The sequence below is a fragment of the Bos javanicus genome, chromosome 14 (genome assembly GCF_032452875.1).
Source record: "Bos javanicus breed banteng chromosome 14, ARS-OSU_banteng_1.0, whole genome shotgun sequence".
NCBI classification, from domain to species: Eukaryota; Metazoa; Chordata; class Mammalia; order Artiodactyla; family Bovidae; genus Bos; species Bos javanicus.
In genome coordinates, this window is record NC_083881.1 from 69,551,115 (window position 1) to 69,567,723 (window position 16,609).

Below are 16,609 nucleotides of genomic sequence, written 5' to 3' on the forward strand. Positions count from 1 at the left end.
GGGGTCCAGGTCCGCTTGGTCCTCACCCTCCGGGGCGGGTTTTCGCGTTGGTTGGCCCCCGGCCCAGCCCCCAGCACCCCCGCCTTCCGCGGGCCCCTCTCTCCCCCCTGGGCGCCCGGGCGTTGTTGCCCGGGCTTGTTTCTAGCTCCGGAGCGTCGCCCGGCCCGGCGCCAGGTCACGTGCGTTAGTGACAGCCTCTCGCAGGGTGGCCCCGGGGCCCGCGCGCCGCTGATTGGTGGGGCTGAGCCTGGCCCCGCCCCAGGGCGGGGCGTGCGGGCGGGCGGGCCCGACGGGCGGGCGCAGCGGCGGATCAGCTGTTCCGAGGCTGCACAACAACAAAAGGAGCGGGACGCGCCGGCAGCGGCCAGCGGCGCGGCCTCAGGAGGGCTGGAGCGGCCCCGCGCCCCGCCGTCCGGGAGCCGCAGCTACCTCAGCCGCCCGCGAGCGGGTCCCCGCCGGCTGCCTTCGCCGCCCGTCCGGCCGCGGGTCGGGCCCACGTAAGTGCGGGCGGGGCCGGCGTCCAGGGCCGTTCGCTCCGGGTCGCCCCTCTGGCCGCGGTCGGTGCGCCGCCCACCCCGGTCTCCACTCGCACCCGCGGGCCGGCTGCCCACCGCCTCGGCGGCCCCGGGGGTGCGCGCGGGCGCGGGGCGGCGGTTGGGTGTTTGTTTTCTGCCTCCCCCCACCCCGAGCGCGGCCTGTTTTCCCGGGGCCGCCGCGGGACCGACCTTCTTTTCTCTCTCCTCCTCACTCCGCCTCCTGCCCTCCGCCGTTGGGCTGGGGCTGCCCGCCCGGGACTGGGCGTCGGGGTCCCCGGGCCCCGGAGGGGCGAGCGCGGCGGCCGCCGCCGCTCCGGGGCGCAGCTTCCAGGGCTCGCGGCTGCTCGGCCAGCCCTCCCCGCGCGCGGCGGCTCCGCTACCCCGCGACCGGCGCTCGCCCGCCCGTCGGTGGCAGGTTCCTTGACTCTTGCTTTGATCTTACCTATCAATGGTGGAGGTTGCACCTGTGGTAGGCACTTTATCTCCCATCGTAGTTAAAATCCTCATCATTTTGATCACGCACGCTCATTGGGTGCTTAGCGTGGGCCACAGACTCGGTGAGGATTTTACGTGCATTAACTCGATTCCCACAATAATCCTGTGAAGTTAGGCTGTATTACAGATAGGAAACCTGAGGGCCCAGAGATATGGACTTAAGACCACACAGCCAGGTAGAAGGAAATGGTGTTTTAAGTTGAAGATGAGTTTTCTGTAGGGATAGGGAGTGTGTGTGTGTGTGTGTGTGTGTGTGTGTGTGTGTTAAATTGCATTTCCTAATTACATCTAATCGTTGTCTCCTGGTTAATTCCAATTTCAAGGAGATAAAGGAGGAGGGCCTCTCCCCCTTTCTGTCATTGAGACAAGAACCCTTTCTGAGGACAAGGTAGTTTTGAGAAAGGGTGGAAAGTGTCCCCTGGGGTTGTTGAACAGAGGTAATAATGAGGAGCCCCAAGATCTGGAAATCACTTGCTTGGTAACTGAAATATCTTTTTCACTGCAGATGCAAAAAGCACTAGGAAGCTTTTGCTTTTAACTGGCAGCATAATTTTCGAAGGTTCCAGCCTGGAACCAGGACCTTGCTAATTTCTATGACTAAGGTCTGGTTTGTTTTTGTATCTTTATCTTTTGTTCTTTTCTGTGAATGCTTCATCGATTGCTCATAGTTCTCTTGGGAATGGTCCCACTTTCAAACTTCAGAGTTAACAGGCTGTGAATTACCATTTATTGCTGTCTTTGTTCACTGTCATTCAAGGCTTCAGAGCCAACCTGGTGGATCCTGGGGAGAATAACCTCCTTGTAGCTGGTTGAGTAGGCTGGATAGAGTGGAACAAGCGAAGACAACTTTCTTGGCTTGGTTTTTCTACAGTTTAAAATTGATGTAAAATTACTTGAATCAGCACGTTTATTCTTCTGAACTAGTGAGAGAGGGTGGGATAAAGAGATCATTTTGAGCTGCTTTTTGATGATGATGTGTTAGTTTGGCCACCTGATATTTCGAAACTATCAAGAAGCCACAACTGTACACATAGTTAGGAGTTAAATCATCAAAGTTGTGGTGTTTTTTTTTTTTTTTTTTTAATTTAAAATGTTTTTGGAGCCGCCTACTGGCAGCCAAAACCAACTGAAAAGTGCAGTTCTCCAAAATTCATAGAGCCAGAGTTGAGGCTGGAAGGAGCCTGAGACATTCCGCACTGGGGGTGGGGGGCAAGGGCGCAAGGTCCTGGAACCAGAGAGACTTCGTTCCAACGTGGGCCCCACCCCTGAACAGCTCCGTCACTTTTGAGCAAGTTACTTAATTTCTGAGCCTCAGTTTTCCTATTAATCAAATGGGACAAATAAGTGCCTCAAATCTGTCACATACAATAAACATTGAGTAAATCACAGCTCTGATGACTATAGGAACATTTTGCCAATAAAGACACTCAGACCCAAAGATGCTAAGTGACTTGCTCACAGTCATACACCTGGTTTGAAGTGCATTTGGGGTTTATATTTACTGGGTGCCTGCTGTGTGCCTGCTTCCAAGTGATACACACTTATTCCTCATCCCATTTTAGGGATGAGAAAACCGAGGCACTGAGAAGTTACTGTATATCCTAAATACACACAAGTTCTGAGGAGCAAAGTCAAGATTTCAAACCGAGCAGGCTAACTCCAGAGCCGCATGGCCTCAAGGTTGGTTGCCTGTCTCAAAAATGAGAAAATAAATCATACCGACAAACTCTTCCCAGCCCAGTAACTCCTTTTCTAAGTTCTCAAACTAGAATGCTTTACCCCTTGAGTATTAAACTCAGCCACCTTTCTCTGCTCACAGAGCATTTCTACTCATGTCATATGAAAAATATTGATAATAAAATGTTAAGTAACAAAGCAGGATACAAAATTGTGCGTGCATTGGCCTACAATTTTGATAAAGAAACTGTCGGTAGAAGAAAATGCACAATGTACTAACAATGATTGCAGTAAAGTGCGGAATAACAGTTTCCTTATTTATTTTCTAAACTTTCTGTAATGTGGTTTAATTCATTTTATAATGAAGGGAGGGAATGGAGGTATTTAGAGCCAAGTGGAAGAGGCTGCAGCTGCCTCTGTGAAGTGCTGGGGCGCAGACACTTCGTTTCTTTTCTCCAGCAGGTGAGACAGCCAGGCTGGCAGGTGCGGGGACAACAGCAGCGCCTCCCGCCTTGCCGTCATCCCTCTGCCTCTTGGCTAAATTCCAGAGCTGTATTTGTAAATTTGTCCTCTTAGGACACTTGTTTTCTCTGGAATTTTCACCTTAGTTTTTTATCTTTGTCCTAGAGTTGTGAATATCAAAAAGTCTGTTACCTGCTGAGGAGTACAGTCTGAAGTTCTGCTTTGCCTTTAGCTGCACAGGATCAGCCCCAAGGAGAGCCTCCATCCTTGGGCCGAAGCCAAGATGAAGAGCAGCAGTGACCTTGTAGGGACAGTCTGGTCAGTGGGAAGATAGGCCATCAAGACATTAGAGCAGCAGTGTCCAATATGCAGTGTGGGCTCTGTATGGAGGTTTGGATTTTTAAGTAGCCACCTTAAAGAAGGAAAAAGAAACAGGTGAAATTAATTTTGTTAATATATCTTATTTAACCTACTATATCCCAAATTAAATAAGATTTAAAATTTTCCCAGGGAATTCCCTGACAGTCCAGTGGTTAAGACTCTGAGCTTCCACTGCAGAGAGCGTGGGTTTGATTCCTGGTTGGGGATCTAAGATCCCTCAGATCCCACATGCTGTGTGATGCAGCCAAATAATTTTTTGTTTAGTTTTTCAGTCTAATTGCATTTCAAATAATCGTTCACCTGATGTTCCCAGAGGCCACCTCCCTGAACAGTGTCAGCGTACTGGGGTCTCTCCAGCAGCTTTCCTCTGCGACAGCTACAGAAAGCAGGGCCGAAGGAACTTGGCAAAGTCAGACCAGCCTCACTTTAGGAAACCCAAAGAGGCTTGACTCGTGTGGTCCTGGGGGACGCTCCTCCAGAGACGCCCTTCCCGTGGCAGAGCCGAGTGTGCTCCAAGCCTAGGCTGGCTTCCACGTTACGGAAGAGGGGGCAGTTTGGAACTTGCAGCTGCCCAAGCACAGTGGCCCTGGCATGACTGCTGCCTTGCAGCTGCCACTTCACTGGCCTGGTCCTCAGTGACTGACCACATGTGGCACCACAGTTGGGGGATAGGGGCATATTCATGATGAGCTAGGGTTCCCGTGGGGTGTTCCCTCCCCACCTAGCAGCTCTCGCTGGTGCAGGGCCTGAGTCCAGCCGGGCACTCTGGAGAATCCATCCAACTAGGTCAGCAGACCCAGAACTGTACTTGGGGCCAATAATTTAAGAGAGATGGGGGAAAGATTAAAAGTATCCTTTCTCCCGCCTAGTTCATATGCTCAAAACTTTTACGTGCACAGCAGCCCTGGGATAGCTCATCTTTTGGGATAATCAAGTCTAGCCAACTACACAGTCCACTGCTCTTGTAAATTCTCTTACACGCAACATAAAGCTCACTTTGCATTCTCATCCTCGAGCTCCAGACTACGTGATTGGCCATACTGCTTTCCAGAGGGTTTTAGGAAGACTGGTTATGCAAATGACACTTCCTGTTTACCCGTTTTTCATAATTAATGGCTGAGGATGACAGATTGTGACCACAGAACTATTCACATGTCATTTATTTAAACACATATTTGTAGTACTACACGAGTAGTAGCCTGCCGAACAGTTGTAGCAGTCCAGGAGTCTCATCACCAACAGATGTGAACCACATCATTTATAGCTAAGGATGAGTGTTTTGAAAATGAAATATCCAGAGTGTGAAGTTAGGGATTCAGGGCTGACGCTCTCTGGGTGATCTCCTCCACTCTTACGGTTCTTATGGTTCCTGTCACCCCCTTTGTGTTGGTAACTCCCAGATCTGTGCCCTCAGCAGACACCATGCTCTTGGACTGCAGAGCCCTAGATTCAGCTCCTGCAGACATCCCAGGACTCACCAGCTTCCCCAGTTCCTCGTGTCCAGAGCACATGGCCTACACCTCTGCTGTGTTCCTCTTCCACTGAACCTACCAATCCTCCCCACCCCCCCCCCACCCCGCCCCATCCCGCCGTTGGCCAGGCCGAAAACCTAGGGCATCCTTGACTTTTTCCCTTCCCTTCACTTTTGGCGCACGATGCCCTGCAGGATCCAGTCCCCACATACCCCCTAAGCATGCTGTCAAGACTGTCCACCTAGATCTTGAGCCATATGGAAGCCACATTCTCACTCATCTGCACGTTTCCACAGCATTGTTTCTACTTCGTCCATTCTTGAGCTTCTCAACCATTCACGATGAAGGTCATGATTGCATGTGTCCTTCTGTGACCCCTGTACTTCTCCTCACGTGATACTCATCACACTGGGTTGGTGGGCTTGCTGTGGGAGGGCCTTGTCTGCTGCTGTCTCTCCTGCCCTGAGCACTAGGCCTGATGCATAATAGGTGCTCAGCAAATACTTGCAGAATAGTTGACACTGACTGAGAACTCTGTCCCAAGTGCCTTGCTAAGTAGGTTGCCTGCACTATCTCATTGGACAAGAGTAGGATCAGGGAAGCCATCTAGGAGGTGGTGATTGGCAAAGTCAGACCAGTTGGCTTCAAGTAGAGTGAGAGTGGTGGAGAGAAGTAGGTGGATTCCAGCCATGTGTGCGGCTAGAGTCCACAGGATGTGCTGCCAGTTTGGGTGAGGGGTGCGGGGGTGTGGATGAAAGGGAGTTTAGGATGAGGGCTAAGCGTTTGGCCTGAGTAACTGCTGCCTCTCCTTCCTGAGAAGGGGGGTGACGGGCAGCGAGCCTGAGTATGTTTGTGGGGAAAATGAAAGATCTTGCAATTTGTTAGGTTTGGTCTGCCCATCAGGTAACCAGGCAGAAATGCGTATATAAATCTGGACCTCTGGAATAAGACCAGGCGAGGCTGGAGTTCCTCATTAGAACTCACCCGAACTCCATGGGGTAGAACCCCTGGAGTAGTGTGACTTCCTCACGCTGGTAGGAGACAAGCCACCTTTGAACCCAGCCACAGTGGTGCTTTTCGATTCTGGTTGCTGGGCCACCTGAGTTCTCTGCAGTGTGACTTTTTCCATGCCAGCTGTAGGAATGGTTTTGAAGGTCAAAGTGTGCTGTAGTTAGAGATTTTAATGGAATTAGGTGTGCTTACAATCATACACAAGAATAGAGCAGGAGAGAAAGGGGGCCAGGGAAAGGGGAGGGCTTGGCGTGGTAGTGGACACGCACCCAGGAGGAGTGCTAGGATCAGTTGGCAGCTTCTGACCAGCTGACCATGAAAACCTAGCTTTCACTCTACTTATGGAAAAGTGGTGTTTCAGTTGAAATATGTTACCCAGGGATATACTTTTATATCCCTTATTATAAAAGCACAGAAGTGAAAAAAGAACCAACCCCTTCCATTGCGCATTTTGAGAGATTTACAGGTTGCGTTTGAGTACTCTATTAATATTTGTAAAAAAAGAGGTTCTGCATTCTTGTGTTTGAAAGAAGGGGAGAGCCAGGCTGCAGGCAAGGCCTGTGCCTTTCTGTAGGTGTGAGGAGATGTACATGTTGCATAAACACGTGCTGATTTGAAATAACCTTTTTTTCTGTTTTATTTTAGGGATGATGGCTCTTCCTGCTTCTCACCTAAGTTGAATAAGCACCTTGTGCACTTTAATCCCCTGTCAGCGGCATCAGGCTGACCGAAGACAGGTTTTGGAAATCTCAGCTACAAAGACATCCAGCCAAAGTCTCAATCTTGCCTTAACAATGTTCCAGAGATTGAATAAAATGTTTGTGGGTGAAGTCAATACTTCTTCAAACCAAGAACCAGAATTTAGTGAGAAAGAAGATGATGAGTGGATTCTTGTTGACTTCATAGGTAAGGATATTCTTAGCCGTTAATCATCACAGCAAAAGTGGAAACTCTTTTATTGAGTTTTTGCATAAGTAAACCAATAACTCTGAAGGTTTTTAAGCCTTAAAAGTTAATAAACAAGAATTTGTCTAAAAAAATTGCAGGAAGCATTCTGTGCCAGATGATCAGGTCAGTGACACTGAGGTCAGCCTCTCCAGTATGGCAGCTCTTACACCCTGATCCAGCCAGAGGCACTTTTATAGGAAACCCCCATCCTCTACCAGCAGTAACCCATTTGGTGCATTATGTGTTTACTCAGCAAAATAGAGACCAACCTTAAAAACTGTTCTGCCAAACCAACATAATCCATCACATACAATGATACACACCGCCCCCTAACACACACACACATGCACACACGCGCACACTAGGTGCTCAGAAATTATTTTATGATCATTGTGAGTGAATATGAATGGTTTTGTGTCTGATCTAAATAAAGGGAGGACTGTGAGCATCAGCTAACAGCATCATCTCTTCTTTTTCTGTGCTCTGATGTGATCTCAATGTGTTACTCATACCCCGCGGGACTTCAACAACGTGTGTGGACTGCCATCTAGACACTTGCACGGGTTTCTCAGCAGCAGAGGATGAAGAGGAAGAAGACATCAGTGAAGAGTCACCTCCCGAGCGCCCTTCAGTCTTTTCCTGTCTCCCTGCATCTCTCGAGTGCTTGGCTGACACGAGTGACTCCTGCTTCCTCCAGTTTGAGTCCTGTCCAATGGAGGAGAGCTGGTTTATCACCCCTCCCCCATGTTTTACTGCAGGTGGATTAACCACTATCAAGGTGGAGACCAGTCCTATGGAAAACCTTCTCATTGAACACCCCAGCATGTCCGTCTATGCTGTGCACGAGCCCTGCCCCCGCCTCAGCGAGGCCCACTGTGGGACTGAGGAGTTTCATAACCCAGGCAGTCCCAGGTACGTCACTGTCTCCACAGACATTCGTGAAAGTATGTGCCTAGTGTATAAGGCGGGTGATGGTATGAAAAGATGAACTCATTTGAGATTTTCAAAAAAATTAGTTCTAGCATGGCCCCAGTTATGTAATGGAGAGCTGTCTCATTTGTGATATTCTGCTACTGAATGGAAAGAAAAGACTGGCATTTCTGCTAAGTATCTTAGAATATAACTCTGGCACTTTATAGGCTGGATTATTTGGGGTATCAAATTTGACAGGAATGGTATATCTTAAAGTCTCACGATCTTCGAAGTAGTCCTAACTAAGTCACATCAGATGGTGCTTAGCCTTGAAAACCCGAGGAATCTGAAGCATGAGGTAAATAAAACGGCAGATTTAGCAAAGCATTTTTCTCAGAGAGTTCTTTTCTGCCTTGCAGAGGGAAGCTTTCATATCCAAATACTGTTTTGTGGTTATATGGGTGTCCCAAGTGGTCTGAAAGGCTCTGCTTGGATGGCAGATGGGTTGAGCTTCTGAAACAGTTCAGGGAGGGTGTCTAGTCAGTAATCCGTTCCAGAACAAACTCACAAGTCTGTGGCCTTTATCCAGGGACTATATTCAAAATTGTTCCCACCCACTAAAACAAAGCCCGTGGCTGCGTTCAGTGGCTCAAAGTCCAGCTGGTCTGTGATGCACGTTGGTGGGAGGTCCCTTCGTGTATTAAGGTATTTGTAGGATACTGGCACTGACTTAATTCCCTTTATACCTGTCAAGGGGACAGGTGACCTGGATTTTGGAGCCGCCCACAGTGTTCCTATGGTTCAGTGAGGCCACCCAGAGGGCCGCTTTTTCAGTGTCCAGGCTCTGACTTTACTAACCAGGCCACTGTATGCGTATGTCCTTCCATTTCCTGTTTGCCAAATATAAACAAAGCCCAGGCAGCTCATTAATCTGATAACTTTACCAGAGTTTGCTGCACTTTAAACTCTCAATATTGTAGATGTTCTTGAATGAAGATAAACATACACTTGTACCAGACTGAAAAACATTTGCTTATATAGTTACCCACGCTTTGTATTAAGTTGGGTCTTTGATGGGAAATGTTACTTTGGCACTTTATTCCATATTATAAATTTATCAAGAGGTTAATGTTTCAGGCATTCCAACAGAAATTTTTTTTTTTTCCAACATAAATTTAAAATACAATTTTTTGAGATGGTTTAATTAATTTCTTTAATTGTTTAACAGTTGATTCAAGTTAATTTCTTCAGTTCTTAGAAATTCTTCTAACTTTATTTTGATCTCATCTCTGAGGAGTTCCACTCGAGAATTTAGTGTGATTAATAGCCACTTTAAATTACTAGCATTTGTATATTTATGTTTTCAATATTTAAAGTATGTGTATTTACATATGTATATTTAGCAGCTTCATAGACAACAGAAGCAGTCCGTATGCACTGCAGAAAATTAGAAAGGGCAAAAAGTTTAAAATTTTAAATGACGTTTTTCTCACTACTGAGAGATGAATACCGTCAAGACTCCAGGGCATATCCTTCCAGGTGGTACTTTCTGGATGTGCCCATGCATGGATCTATAACACCATTTTAAACCCAAATGGGATCAAGCTATAGGTACTGTTTATAATCTGCTTCCTTCGGCAGTGTGCGCTACCTTTTTTTTTCTCCCCAGTAAAATTTTACTTTGTGAACTATACAGACCACACTGAGATTTGCCCAGGAAAGCCCAGAACACTTCATCTAGTTTGTCCAAACCAGGATCCAGTTCAGGACCTTGCACTGAACCTGGTTAAGTGTTTGTAGTTTTGATGCAGTGAGAATGTTCATTTTTTATATCTTGTGTGTCACTGTATATTGTTATATGTTTTGATATAACACTTAGGTAGCTAATTATAAATAAAGGATCAAATGGACATACCTAAATTTATATGAATTCTTTCTGAACATAAGAAAGTACTGTAAATTATTACAGTTTTATAATAACTAAAAAATTTTAATATCTTTATATTTGGATTTTAAATTTTTATAAGAAAGGCCCAGTAAATCAAGATAGAAATCAGATGTCACCAAAATTGGGAAGATGGCTATGTAGTAAATATCTGTATTTTCTGAGCAAGAAATATATTGTATGCTTTTTGAAAGTTAAGATTGTTCCCATCCTGTATATCCTTGAAGAGATTACCATAAAGCACATAAAAGTAAGGTGCTTAACAATTAAAGAAGGCTTCAGAGTATGTACTTCATTGCATTTTAGCCTTTATAAAATATTGTATGTGAAGGTTTATATGCTATCATAATCTTAAGTAATACATGTTCCTTTAATGACCCATAGTAACCCAGTTTTAATAAAGAAAAGTTGACCACATCCTAATAGTAAAATTAAATAGCATTTTCAACTTTACTAGTGATTTAATAGTTCACCATTTAACATTTGTAGGGCCAGGAAAAGCTGCTTATAAGACTCATTGGCACAGAGTAAGTATATTTCATTTGAGACTGTGTGATATGTGTTATCAGTCTGAGCAGGAAGGCAAAGGACTCAAGGCATCCAGCTTTTAAAAACCACTGTCTTTGTTTTATTTTAACTGCTTTCTGTTAGTTTCTTAATGTGACCAGCTTTAACTCTACTATTTAATAAAAATAACATATTAAAAATGTAACTGTGTTTTCCTCTAGCAGTTGTAGGCAGAATATATAACTGCCTTCCTGTGTAAAATAACCCTTAAAAATCTTAAAGTTCTTCATTACGTGTTAATGTAGTTTAGAACTATCTGATTAGCTTTTAATATAGAAAACAGTAATTACATGGTTTGTAGCCATATATTAAGATTATGTGTTCTCCAAGGGTCTTTATAATATTGCTCTGCAAATGCCATTCCAAAGTGTACCTGTTGTGATATAAATTTAAAACTTAAGAGTTATGTTTTGTAATAAGCAGATATCTTACCAAGACAAATTTATTTTTAGATGAGTAGAATTTCCTTATGCATATTTCTATTAAATTCAGACTTAAAGCTTGTTTTCCTAGAACATTTTGCTTATAGACACACAGAGTCTGTGAAGCTGCTGTTGGCACAGTGCCTCATAACCAAACCTTGGAGTGGGACTTTTGTTACATTCTTGGTTGAGTCAGTTAATATTTGTGACCTTAACCTTAACCTCTCTGAGCCTGAGTTTTCTGATCAGTAAAATTTAGGAATTAAAATAGTTTTCTTTTAAGGTTATAGTGAGAATCAAACTACATGTATAAATGTGTTTGGTGTGTAACTGAAATTCACTCAAAGTGTAAAGCATTTTTTTAAAACCTACAGTTCACTTAATTTACCACCTCTGGGTGGATTCTATCACATATTTCAATTGAAAGTTGGCTGCTTCTTTCTACCATTATCAGTCAGTGTGGTCACAAAATAAAAACTTGTCTGACAGCCATGAGATACTGAGCTCTCATTCAACCATAAACAAATGAGTGTGGCAAACTGAATTGCCAAGTAGCTTTTTCAGTTTCATCGATAACATACTATGTTATGTAATACATGCCCAATTTTTTCTGTTTCAGAGTGGAAGCCGAGAATGAAATGGGGCAGCACATTCATTGCTATGTTGCAGCTCTCGCTGCTCATACAGCTTTTCTGGAACAACCCAAGAGCTTTCGCCCTTCCCAGTGGATTAAAGAACACAGTGAAAGACAGTCTCTGAACAGAAATAGCCTTCGTCGCCAAAATCTTACCAGAGATTGCCACTCTCGGCAAGTCAAGCACAGCGGCTGGGCTGTCCATCAGCCCTGCCCACGTCAGTACAATTACTAAGAATCTGAAGTGTGTTCGGTTGGTTTCTCATAGTTTGTGCATATGTGTGGGCATGTGCATGTATGGACGGTGAAGATGCTGTCTCTTTACAGCCAACAGATGACCAATCACATAGTTTTATTGGTGTGTTTAGACACTATCTTGAAAACCAGAGTTATATGCTGGGTATCACGTAATGCCTTGCTCTTAACATTTGCTTTTTTTGTAAAAATTTTTTCAGAATATTTTTGGAAACATATCAATACAGTTAGTGTTTGGGAAGGTCTTTAAAGCTATTAAGATGTACATGAATTAGCAATTTAAAGATGTTTCTTCCCAAGTACGAGAATAGGCATCTTTCTATTTCATTTTATTTGGTATTAATCAGTCTTTTGAGTAAGCAGAAATTTATTCTCAGGGTCAGCCATACACTTTATTGACCAGTACTTGATAATCTTTTCTGTATATAATGAATACATTTTTACACACTAACATGAGCATTAACAGGTGATGTGGTTGCCACAGATAAAATGGAATTATGGCTGAACTTTCTTTTGGAAGAAAACTTGATATATTTCTGTGTGTATGGGGTTTTTAATTCCCAGATTAGCCATGCAGTTCATTTTGGAATTCAGGTACATTAAGTGTTAGTGAACAGTGCATTCAATAATTCCGATGTGACCGTGTAACGTGGTACAGACATTACGGCGTCGTGGGACAACAGTGCCCGTCTCATGTGCAGAGGGATTCAATTCGACCTGTGAAATTGTATTTGGGGAAATGTGTATCTGTAAGTAATCCATTGGTCCACTGTTTGGATTCTTTCCTGCCAGCTCTGCCTACTTGCCACCTCACATCAGCTGTAAATTCAAAAGTACGTGTCCTGTACTCTAGTGGCTTCCTATTCATATCTGCCCAGGGGAAAAGAGAGAGGCTTTGTATTTCTGATACAGTGATAGATCTTCTGCTATGGAGTCTGTTCCGCCAGCTGGCAAGCAGCGGTAAAGGGGATTCCTGGTGACGTCTATTCGTAGCATCTAAATGAAGAGTGACAGGTTGAGTTTTTCCTTGAGTTTATATATATATTTTTAATTTGGGCTTCAGGCAAATTCCTTAACCACTTTGGCCTTTGGTACCTCCACCCAGGAGGGAGTAGTAACACATACCTCCCTCCCAGTCGTGAGGACCGGGTACTGATTTGAAGTGGGGCTGTCCTGAACTGATCCTCGTGTGAAATTCCAAGGGCCTCTCTGCCGAGTCTAGTGAAGGGGCAGGGCCAGGGTAGCTCTTCGGCCACAACTCCTCTTCAGAGTGTTGGTGCTCATGAGGCCAGGGTGCAGGGTTCAAGTCACACCGAGGCCAGTTAGCTCAACGAACGCAGAGAAAACCTATTTCTTTAGCTCTAGCCAGTCACTTTATTTTTTCGCAGTTGTGATGGGTTTTGCTGAGCCATCTGCACTCTCACCAGTTTCCTCTGAAATTAAGTTAAACACATTTACAATCCAAAGCACATTCTACTGACAGAGCAATAATACTATCACCTTCATAATCAAATAGCTTATTTTTCCATTCTCCTCTGCAATCCTAATTGAGTACATGACTAGACAGTGTTGTCAAGGAAAAAGCAGCATATAGTGTGAAGTACTGTTTTATTCAGTAACCCTGTAGCAGTTGGGTGCAGGGAACCATGGGAGACTTTGCAGTGAAGAGCTGCCTCTTTTCTGACCAGATTGGGATGTGTGGAGTCGGAAGAGGTCACATAGCTTAGTTAGACGGGGGTGGTAGGTTGTTCCTCCACTACTGGCTGTGCTGAAGGGCCAGGAATGTCTCTCCAGAACAAGGGTCTAGATCCCCCTTCTCACCTTAGTCCCCTTCCATTTCGACTACCCCTTTATTTATTTGTTTTCCTCATTAGGGGCCAAGTCTGTTAAGTTTTGTCAGACTGAGCTAGAAGTTGTTTTGTTACTATTTGTGTTTACCAGCCTTGGGAGATAGCGTGTTCATGAAGGTGTGTGTGTTTTATACCATGACTGTTAAAGGGCCGCATGTTGCTAACCTGAGCATAGGTGTAAGCCTCTGAATACATGGGGGTCTCTTTTTTTCACATACTAAATGTAAGCTGTTAGTACCTCATGAGCTTCAGAAGTTCAGCCATGAGAATTTGTTTGGCAGCATGAACAGATTTGTATATAAAACTGCAATGGTCTTTAACTACTATTTTTTCAGATTTCCTGATACCTTAAATACATTTACATCTCTATCAGTTACTGACTTTTCGTTTGCCTTATTCGAGCCAGGTTTTTTATGCTTTGTACCTGGAAAACAATTGACTTCGTCTTTTCAGTGTTTTTTCAGGGTAAGGCCTACCACGTATCTGTGATACCATACGGTGGTTTCTGCATCAGTGTCCAAGGCTTCTGTCTAAACTGGCCCATGTAAGAACTGAAGAAAGTGGTCACCTAATGCAGTTCTTGGCCATCACGTGTGTGAGGGATCGACTGTGTGCAAGTTCACAAGACCAATAATAACAGAGAGTGCTATTGACCTGTTAAGTATTCTTTGAAACAGGGCTGAAATGCAGCTTATTATAAGTTAATTATTATTTCTGCTGTTGTAAATATAAATGGTTTACAGTGTGCTTTAGTGCATATTTCTTAAAAATTCCAGCAGTGAGAAATAAAACCCCTTTGAATTTAGCACTCTGGTTCTAAACTGAAAAGTCTGGAATATGTGGTGCACACAGCAGCTTCATGAATGAGTTTCTTAGTTTTTATAATGCACCATGTTTCTCAAAGTTTGTGTTTTTCATTTTTAAAACATTTTATGATGTATATCTTATGTTTATTACTTTTCTTCCTCAAATAATTTGATTATGTACTGCACCATAAGTTGAAAATTAACCACCCATTATTTATCTTCTGTGGGAATTTATATGGTTGGGTTGGGGGGAGGGGAGGGAATTTTTTGCAGAAGGTGCAGAGTGATTGGATTTACTACTTATGGTTCCAGGGAGCCTTTTTACATTGCTGTCCTGTGCATTCCCCAGTTCTGATGCAAACTGTTCTGTTTACATACCTTCTCTGTTGTGTCAGCACTCTGATTCTAGTGAGGTGACAGTTACTTAAGACTTCAGAGGGCCGTTCAGCATTGCCTAATGTTTTTGCTTCTCAAATCTGTGTAGTACACTGGTTTGTAATCTTTGTGTCTTCATTGAACCTGAGTGTCTTTGCTATTTCTCTTCTTCCTCAAAGAAATATATTGTCTTATATACTCTTTTAAGAAAAAAGAGTAAAGAAGGGTATCTTTCTTTTTCTCATCTTCTTTGAGTTGGAAACAAAACAAAAAAAGGACTCTAGAAGATAGACATTTAAATTTAAATAGCTTAGTGGAAAAAGTTTAAGAGTTTCCAATTATTAATCTTTGTTTTTAGAATCAGTTAAGAGACTGCTCCTTGTACTGGAGATACTAGCATATGTTCGTAATGTTACCTTAAAATTATCTTTATTCTATAAGTCCCATACATACTGGTTAAATTCTTTAAAGAGTTGGGCCACTATCATGGATGGTTTCACTGCCATCGGCCCTGTTGATGTATTATAAATGGCATTATCTACTTATTTTAATGCTTAAAGTTTTATATAAAACGCTTTATTTAGAAAACTTACATAATATAGTGGTGTCTGCCTTGCCATGTACCAATTTCACTTGAAATTTGACACCAATTGCAGTGGTCTGGGGTGGAGGAGGCAGTCCTGGAAAGCACACAGATAAGGATATCTTTTTCTGTCTGCAACAGTATCCTTTATGTGGGAGGAGAAGTTACTATTCCAAGAAAGGCAGCTTAAGTGGATAATGTTTTGTGCGTCACTGACAGTTTTTCTTAAAATATTTTTTTAAATTGTGTAATTGCTAAATGCCCAATTTTTCTTTGTATTTGCCTGAAGTTTTAGTATTTGTTTTCTAGGTTGACTTCTAAAAACCAAACCAGTGCTTGGGGAGGTTAGATGTGTCTGTTTCCAAGCTTGGTGTGTATGAGTGGTTTTGCTTGTGTTTTCCTCCAGAGGTTTGGAAATCTTAATCAGTAATGTGTGTATTATAATATTTTAAGTGGCTTTGGTGTTTTTTTTTCTCCATCAAGTAAAATTGTGAACACATTTGCTTTTCAAGGGCAGGGCATCTGTTCTAGAGACTGAAGAGTATTGTAGGTTGTACTCTGCCTTCTTGATGTGTTTCTGGACAGTTTTTTTTTTTTTTCCAACAACTTGAAAACTTAAAAGGGACATTTGGTTAGGTTATATACTGTACATCAATCTATGCATAAATGGCAGCTTGTTTTCTTGAGCCACTGTCTAAATTTTTTTTCTGTTTTTATAGAAAATTTTTGTACTGATTGGTTCATAGATGGTCAGTTTTATACACAGACTAAACAATACAGCACTTTGCCAAAAAATAATTGTAGCGTTGCTTAAACATTGCGCACCAACACCAGCTCTTTGGAATTGGGTTCAGTGGTGTATTTTGCACTACCTGGAGTTACGGTTTTTAATCTGTCAATAAATAAAATGTCCTTTACCTTCACATTTGTCAGATTCTTTTATCTTTATGGTCATTAGTCTTAAAAACTAGGTACAACTTACTTAATCAATCAATTCGGTCACTCAGTCATGTCTGACTCTTTGTGACCCCATGGACTGCAGGACACCAGGCCTCCCTGTCCATCACCAACTCCCGGAGTCCACCTAAACCCATGTCCATTGAGTCAGTGATGCCGTCCAACCATCTCATCCTCTGTCGTCCCCTTCTCCTCCTGCCTTCAGTCTTTCTCAGCATCAGGGTCTTTTCCAATGAGTCAGCTCTTCGAATCAAGTGGCCAAAGTATTGGAGTTTCAGCTTCAACATCAGTCCTTCCAGTGAACACCCAGGACTGATCTCC

The 16,609-nt window shown here is 43.6% G+C and overlaps 1 protein-coding gene across 4 annotated transcripts; it reads left to right on the forward strand.

The window, feature by feature from the left end:
• The first annotated feature begins 305 nt into the window (after window positions 1-305).
• TP53INP1 (tumor protein p53 inducible nuclear protein 1) lies at window positions 306-16,254 on the forward strand. Of its 4 annotated transcripts, none has more exons than XM_061439340.1 (5): window positions 306-497; window positions 6,680-6,940; window positions 7,534-7,894; window positions 10,329-10,366; window positions 11,448-11,538. In XM_061439340.1, the coding sequence occupies exons 2-4, from the start codon at window positions 6,829-6,831 to the stop codon at window positions 10,348-10,350; spliced, it is 495 nt and encodes a 164-aa protein (XP_061295324.1). In that variant the 5' UTR covers window positions 306-497; window positions 6,680-6,828; the 3' UTR covers window positions 10,351-10,366; window positions 11,448-11,538. The 4 variants fall into 4 exon arrangements, with proteins under 4 accessions (XP_061295324.1, XP_061295323.1, XP_061295321.1 ...); XM_061439339.1 differs by lacking the exon at window positions 10,329-10,366 and adding an exon at window positions 2,594-2,711 and having other exon boundaries at window positions 307-497; window positions 11,448-16,254; XM_061439337.1 differs by lacking the exon at window positions 10,329-10,366 and having other exon boundaries at window positions 307-497; window positions 11,448-16,254.
• Window positions 16,255-16,609: the final 355 nt, after the last annotated feature.

What these genes read in the sequence shown, in the direction of transcription:
- TP53INP1 (XM_061439339.1), top strand. Translation starts at nt 6,829, where the DNA reads ATGTTCCAGAGATTGAATAAAATGTTTGTGGGTGAAGTCAATACTTCT. An exon ending in GATTCTTGTTGACTTCATAG is followed by an intron (nt 6,941 to 7,533) that starts GTAAGGATATTC and finishes ACTGCCATCTAG; the next exon opens with ACACTTGCACGGGTTTCTCA. An exon ending in CATAACCCAGGCAGTCCCAG is followed by an intron (nt 7,895 to 11,447) that starts GTACGTCACTGT and finishes TTTCTGTTTCAG; the next exon opens with AGTGGAAGCCGAGAATGAAA.